Here is an 8,039-nt window from a genome sequence, read left to right on the forward strand (position 1 = left end):
GTCACGTCAATTCTTATTTAAATAAAGTAAAAGAATGTATAATAAGTAAATATGGATCGCGTAAAGTTACGGATAATTTAACTAACTTTTTGTTCAAAGCTGCCACTTTTGATCAAATCAGTTTTTATTTAAAAGTAGATGTCGAACAAACAAACATACTCATATTATTTATGCTGTGAAAAATTATTATACTTACTTAATTAAGTAATTTATTCATATTATTATGTATAATTTGGTTTCATTAGTACCACATATACTGATTATTCTAGAATTAAGCATTCAAACGAACTTGTTTTGGGTTTGAATCTCACATACTAAAAATTTGGTGGCCCGCGCCATTCTAAATAAAAGTTTATATAATATCTTATAGATTTTATACGTTTACATAGATTGACCTGTGAAAAAAAAATATTAATAAGCTTAATGTTTTAACGTTATTTTCTGCCAAAATATTGATCATAATGTTTTAGGTTTGCCCCCACAGGATGACTCTATGACAGGTTCGGTGTAGTCATACAGCTAACCTCTTTTTTTTTTTTCATAGCACGTATCTCAAGTCTAAGGTTGAATTGACCCAAACTATTTTAATCAAAAACATAATATATAGACAAGAGGAAGCATAAGGAAGAAATATGATATAAAATGTCTTAATAAGACAATGTATTTATTAGATAAATTCATAATTAGAATTTGACCACATGCTTTTAGACATCTTTGTTAGCATGGAGATCATATACACTAGGAAAAGAAACTGACAGAAAGTAGCATTATTGCTAGTTTTTCATGAAAACAATTAAAAGAATTAATAAAATGCATCTGTTGGGTGTTTCTGCAACCGCTTAGCTGATCGGGGGTTTTAGAAAACAGGAATACTCTGTGGGCGCCTAAAGAAATTGTGAGGATCGACTTTGGCCTTGATTCGAATCAACTTCTTGAAGTTGTCCCTCTTCCAGTATCTCTCACCCCAAACACTTGCTTCTTTGTAGTTAGCACTTCCAACACCCAAATCCAGATCATTGTAGTTGGAGTATGCCTCTCTGGGGTTGTTTGACACATAAGGCGTCATTAAAGCATCCAAGCTTCGCAGCCAAGCTATCCTCCTGAGGGATGTAGGTGTTGTGTCTGAAGGTTGACCGTTAAAATTGACAGTCTTTAGAATTTGTAAAAACACCCCCGCTCTATGAGGATACGGAATTGCTGTCTCTGAGAAATCAGCCATCCTTCCGCCAAATGGATTGATCATCAGAAGCGCCGATTCATCGTTTTGCATAAGCTTTCTCCATATCTTCTTGAGTCCTTTTATGGGGATGGGTGCGCGGGTGTAGTCTGATTTGCTTTTGTTGTTCAGCTTGGCAATGGCAGATCGGTTCGTCAGAATCTCGGTCGGGGTTGAGCTTGGCAACCCCCAAAACACAAGGGTCGACTGCACCATTCTAATTTCTTCACAAATCTCTCGGGTAACACCGAGCTCTGGAAATTTTCTGTAAAGCAACGGAAGCAATGTGTCGGTTGTGCCCTGATATATTCCTTCAAACATAATTCTTATGGTTTTCTTGGTGGTGTTGCCGATATATTCGGCAAAAACTTGAGTTCTTATGTGCAAATTTCTATCGATATTCGGTGCAACGTATTGATATTTATGGAAGATTTCGGTAGCCCCTTGTTCCAAAGTTTTATTCAGTATAAAGACGGTTACTTTTTTTGGAACTGGAACCAAGCTCAGCTTCCATGCAAGAACAATTCCGAAACTTGAAGAACCACCTCCTCGGATCGCCCAAAACAAATCTTCTCCCATTGATTTCCTGTCGAGAATATTCCCATCAACATCCATGAAGCGAGCATCCAGAACATTATCTGCAGCAGTACCGTATTTCCTCAACAGGTTTCCGTAGCCACCACCGCCCATGTAACCACCAACACCCACCGTTGGGCAAACACCTGCCGGGAAATACAAGGTATCGGTCTCTCGCGAAATTTTGTAGTAGAGTTCACCAAGCGTAGCGCCTGCTTGGACCCAAGCAGTCCTTTTTGCTACGTCCACGTCTATAGACCTCATGTTGGTGAAATCAAGCATAACAAAGGGAACATCAGCAGTGTATGAGAGGCCCTCGTAGTCATGGCCCCCACTCCTGATCCTGATCTCGTACCCGTGTTTCTTGGCGCAGTATACACATGTTTGTATAAGGGTTTCCTCCATAGGTGTCACGATCACTGATGGTCTACGTGTGGAGGGCTTAAGGAACCTGGTGTTTTGAACTGCCACTTGCCAAATGGGTAGGAAGGAAGCATTGACAGGGGTGAAAATGAGTTGAGAGACGGTAGTCACATTGTTGGATTTGGACAGTAGGCAGCTTATTAGATCGCCAGAACTTGAGGATGATAAGGACGTTGCCCATGAAACAGAAAGCAAGAAAGTTAGAACCATGAGCAAAACTGAAGAACTAAGTTGAGACTTCTTCATGTTTAGTTAATTTGGTGAGCTTGATCAATAGCAATGGCGTATTTATATACAGCAGAGAGCATACAGTTGACTTCAAATGGGGTTATAAAAATTGTGATCGGTTCAAATTAAGGTGTTTGAAAAACCTCGGAAGGAGGATGGTGATCAATTCAAAGATGTTTGAAAAATGCGGGAAGGAGGATGGTGTTCAACTGATTCTATTTTAGTGTATACAGGTGCAGCGTTGAAGATATATGGCGTGTTGACTTATTCCCTATAGAGTACTTAATTCGCATTCTAAAAACCAATGGAGCAATGAACAAATTGATATTACATATGTTCAGATTTTTAGCGTTTTTATTTAAACTTTCTGATTAAAATCTTTGCTAAAATTTTAACTACACACGTTTTTATAATAATTATCAAACTTATAAGTAAACGTTATCTCATCAAAAGTATATTTTTCTCAAACATAAATTGAAAATATTTCTTACAATGTATGTGCTTAATTTGCTGGCGCCGTATACCAAGTCCTGGGACTAGTTTGTAGATAAAGGGTTGACTTTGACTGTGGAATATAAGCATACAAATTACAAAGCGATTTTACTTTTAACATCAATTCAAATGATGGGCTCCTCACCGTTCTTAATTAATATTCAAAACCTACAAAATATGATTATGTTTTTTAATTATACACTTTTAATACATTCTTATTTAATATAAGTTATAGATTTCTTTAGAACAACTAAAATTAACATTTATAATCCCCTAAATAAAGGCAGAATATTCATAAAGTAATGAAAACACATAATCTATCACTAAAATAGAATAAAATAAAAATAGAAATTGTGTGATAATTATGCAAAATTAAATTTGGAGACTTACATGGTGAAATTTGGGATCAAAGATCGGCAAATTGCCTACACACTCAAGGCCTGTTTGGTTGCTACCGCCTACGGTCCCGGCCAAGGGTCGTTTGGAGGATTAAACAATGAGACACTCATACAGTTGCTTCTCTATTGAGATATAAGACCTGTTTGGCTATTTTTAACATCAATGAGTAGATTGTGATGAGACATCCAGACCGGTTGTCAAACCAAAAAAAAATACATTATCAGCAGTATAACAGTCTGCTAGATGTGAAGAAACCATTTGTACACGACCACATGAAGGTGGCAATGTACATGCATCGACCACCATGTTTTTAGGGATATCAAATAACTATCTGAATCATATTTGATACCTTTAGAAACTATTATGTTGTCTTAAATAGACCCCGAAAGCATGGTACGTTTGATTTGATCAACGTGCTACTAACTTCGGTTTTCACCATAACCAAACCGATTCATCTATATGTATCTAACAATCATTTAATTCCATCACTTACCAACTTCTATATGCATATGACATTATTTTCACAATGTCTTCCATCGAGCTTCTTTAATAATTACACTACTAGAAAACCGAGCATTAGCGACAGATTTTAGCGACGGAAAAAATCCGTCGCAAACAGCTACAGATTACCGACGGATTTCCGACGAATAAGAAAACGAAAGTATTGGGATACTTAGTAACGTTTTTTGCGACGGATTTGCAACAAAGTACACTAGCGTCGGTATATACCGACTGTTTACCGGCAGAATTGAAGAAAGTTTTAGTTTTGTTAGTAATCCGTCGGTAAATTAAGTCTTCTTATTTATAAACATGAGGGCAATTTGGTCGATTACAATTTAGGGCTACTGTTTCACTTGAGCGGGGCTACGCATCACTTATCCTAAACCAACAAAGCCCCTCCCCATTCTCTGTGAACACCGGCAACCTGTAAATCTTTGTTCCAGGTGTAGAGACGTGGACCTTCAACCGTGTTCAATCCTTCCATCTTCACCGAAATCAGTCGACAACATCGTGTTCAATCCTTCCATCTACAGCTCAGACTTCCGACTTCCGACATCTATACATTCATAGTTCAATCTTCGACCTCAATCGACCAAAAATTGAAGAAAGAGAAAAATGAAATCAAGATTGTTTAGTATTTGCTGTTATTGTGGTTAAAGAGGAAACAGTTTCGAATTCTTACAAAGGTAATAAGTCTCTGTAAAGATTCTTAATCTCCTTTTTATGTTGATATTGGTATTTTGAATGATCTAACCGTTGATTTTAGTTTTTTTGAAATATTAACTTTTTGCTAGCGATTTACTCAACGTTTCGAGATTTATTTTTGTTTTTTGCTTGTCCTTTACGAAGATTCTTGCAATTCAAGTATTTTCGTGGTGTTTCTTTCCGTTATCCTTTTTAATGCACGCCGACTGTTTGTATAAATGCAGGACTGAATTTCTACCACTAATCCAAAGTTTCTAGAACCAGAGACTATTAAGAATGGAGAAATTAGACGATTTAGAAGAGACTTCTGATTTGGGATTTGAGTCATCAACGATTTCTGCATTGGATCAAGGAGCGGATAATTCTTTTGCTCACTATACAACTTACCTCAGGTATGTATGATTTCTTATATGAATTGGTGTTGATGTTATCAATAAACTTCATCTACAAAAATTCCAAACACTGTCATAAGTCTATCTGCTTAGTTGAGGTATTATTGTGTGTGCATAAGTTTTAGTTTACTTGTCTTTCTTCTAAGCAACTGGTACATTGTGCTTTAGAGTTTAGACAAGTTTTTATCTATAAAACAATTCTAATTTCTGTATGGTAGAATCAGTAGTACTTGGTGGTTCTATGTTTGGGAATATTTCATTGGCAATCAGTAATGAATATCGGATGCGACGTGGCATTATACAGATAGATAGCTACTAAATTAAATTGAGTCCCGATATCCTTCCTTCTCAACTCCAAGAATATTCTTCTCTTAACATTTTTTTGATTTCTTCTTTTATTTTTCATTTTCAATTGAAAGGTACAAATGCACAAGTCATCTATGCCAACCAACCAATCATATGCTTATCTTGATCCGCTTTAAGGACATAATTTGTAACCCAAGATCTTGTAAAAGAGGTTTGCTTGCTAAGAATGTTTTAGACTGAACAAGAAAAGGGACATCTTTCATTACCCAAACAACTCATAGTTAATTCATCACCTGGGGTTGAAACAGGTTAGAGCTGCAAACAAAATACACACAAGAAGAGGTGGAATATGACTTACAATTGGTAATTGATAAGGTTAAAGAAAAATTGAGAGACATAAAGAGCCTTGAAGTATCTCTATGGAGTACTCCCTTCTATGATATCAAGGTATATCTTTCACTTTATCACTGCTAGTATCAAAACATTGCATTACAGTTTTAGGATTTGTTGTCTCTTAGCATTATGTTATGTTTTTGTTGGTGAGGTTATGTTGCTGATGAAGTGTCATGGTAAAAGGAAATGGCACCATTTTTTTAGTAGGCCTGCCACTTGTGAAAGTAAGTTCAAATGATATATATATATATATATATATATATATATATATATATATATATATATATATATATATATATATATATATATATATATATATATATATGTTATTTTTGTGTGATATCAAATGTTTCAAACTGTCTTGCTCAAGTTAATCTATTTATTTTTTAAATAAAGTTAGAGCAAATGTCCATAAATAGCAACTTACTTTACTCTCACTACCAATATTGTCAACATACTTTACTTGTTTAACGATAATCCATTTGATTTTAACAAGTAGTGGCCACCTTTTGTTATTGTGGATCGAGTATAATTAGTATATGGCCATTTCATCAGCCATGTTGTTATAATAATTAGCAATTTAGCATCCTCATCAATCTCTCAATGCTACTGTAATACACCAAATTATGTACATGTCCTATATCTTAGCGAACTTAAATCCATGCTTTCCTCTTCAATTGTTTCTAGTTTCATGTTCAGCTTCTTATATGCTTCACCTTTTGTTGCAGGTTAGCTATTGGTTCATCTTTGTTTAAGTAGTGGATAAAGAAAATTCAAAGTGAAAAAGGACTCCCTGTGGATGGATTTTTGTCTCTAAAACAAGTACACATTCAGGTATTTTCTTCAAGCTTCTTGTTAATCAGTAATAAGTACCTTATCGGTCAATTTCTTCTAACAATTTGATACTATAGTTGTTGATATAGGAGTTGACATATTTGGCAACCGTCTTGGCTTTGTCGAGTTTAAAGCAAATGTAATTGAAATGGAAACATGACAAAAGGTATGGTACATGTATCAAAGTGGGTGGTCTCATTTATCAAATTAGCCATCTTTTTAGCCTTTTGAACAGTTATTTCACAATGGGTCATTTGTGAAACTACTTTACTCACAAAAGTCTCCAAAAAATGTTATTGAACATTTGCTAAAAGTTGTAAAGGTGACTCAATTCTAGGGAAGCTTTATACCTTTTAGATTTCTTGAGATGATAAGCGGCTGCCTTTTATTTGAAATAATTTGACATTTTTAAGGGTTAATAGTGAGAAATAGCAACGTCCTTTACCAGAGTTCTCGATTATGGTATCATACATTAAAGTTCATTCATAATAGCAATCTACTTTCATTTTGTTTGTGATTATAGCAAAGTACATTGCTATTACTATTAAAAATAGGCTGCCATTACGAGTAAAAACTTAGTATAATCATGAAAAAATCTAAAATGGTTTCCTATTATAATTATTTGAAAGTATGTAACTATAATGAGGAATTTCAGAAAGGTACGTTGCTATTTCTCATCATTAACTCTTTTTTATTCAAACTTCAGATGGAGGAATATTGTACTTAAAATCACATATTCTTACGTATTATCATAATTGCTACTTCTTAATAACATTCATTTTTACTATTTTATCCCCCTTTATTGTAAACATTGGAGGGCAATATATAAATATCTCTCTAGCTAACAACTCTCAATGACAGGTGTGGAATCCACGAGCTAATCAAGAAGGAATTCTCTATTGGTTGTTGACAATATTTTACAATATGGATTGAAATTTATGGTATTTGATAACATGGATTGAAATTTATAGATTTAATGTATGTCAAATGATTGAAATTTATGGATTTACTTTTATAGTTGTTGGTTTTAAAATATAGATTTGATGTATGTTTAAAAAGTTTATGTGTTGAATATGTAATTATTTTTAGTTTTTAATTTCTTCATTAATTTGTAAATTTTTTTATAATGCCAAAATCCGTCGCTAATCTGTCACAAAAAAAATTGGTAGTCATTTCGAGATTCTATCGGTAATCTGTCAGTAAGTTATTCTGAATTCCGTCGGTAATCCGTTAGTAAATTATTTCACATTCCGTTGGTAATCCGTTAGTAAATTTTTCTGTCGGTAATCCGTTGCAAATAATATTCTGTTGGTGATCCGTTACTATTACCGACGGAAAAATCTGTCACTAAAAATTTGCCATATCCGTCGAAAATCCGTTACAAACAATTAGCGACAAGAATATACCGACGGATTTTGGTTCGTTACAATTCCGTCGGTAAAGAGCATTAGCGACGGATTACCGACGGTTTTGGCCGTCGGTAATGCTCTTTTTTGTAGTAGTGTTAGTTCAGTAGTGAATTTGCTATAATAGACCTTGGTAGACTTAAATTATATTTTAGGCGTCTCCTGTTT

General features: G+C 34.5%; 1 protein-coding gene and 1 long non-coding RNA gene across 4 annotated transcripts; one reads left to right on the forward strand and one right to left on the reverse strand.

Annotated features, from left to right (window-relative positions):
* Positions 1 to 646: 646 nt before the first annotated feature.
* LOC111909078 (tetrahydroberberine oxidase) lies at positions 647 to 2,620 on the reverse strand. Its single transcript, XM_023904864.3, has one exon. The coding sequence runs from the start codon at positions 2,459 to 2,461 to the stop codon at positions 857 to 859; it is 1,605 nt and encodes a 534-aa protein (XP_023760632.1). The 5' UTR covers positions 2,462 to 2,620; the 3' UTR covers positions 647 to 856.
* A 1,530-nt stretch (positions 2,621 to 4,150) lies between these two features.
* Positions 4,151 to 7,482, forward strand: LOC111909079 (uncharacterized). Of its 3 annotated transcripts, XR_002856069.3 has the most exons (8): positions 4,151 to 4,521; positions 4,765 to 4,932; positions 5,352 to 5,449; positions 5,547 to 5,685; positions 5,783 to 5,855; positions 6,360 to 6,465; positions 6,543 to 6,631; positions 7,327 to 7,482. It is a non-coding gene; the product is annotated as an uncharacterized LOC111909079 (long non-coding RNA). The 3 variants fall into 3 exon arrangements; XR_008230765.1 differs by lacking the exon at positions 5,783 to 5,855; XR_002856073.3 differs by lacking the exon at positions 5,352 to 5,449 and having other exon boundaries at positions 5,547 to 5,855.
* Positions 7,483 to 8,039: the final 557 nt, after the last annotated feature.

Source organism: Lactuca sativa, chromosome 3 (genome assembly GCF_002870075.4).
Source record: "Lactuca sativa cultivar Salinas chromosome 3, Lsat_Salinas_v11, whole genome shotgun sequence".
Taxonomy (NCBI): domain Eukaryota; kingdom Viridiplantae; phylum Streptophyta; class Magnoliopsida; order Asterales; family Asteraceae; genus Lactuca; species Lactuca sativa.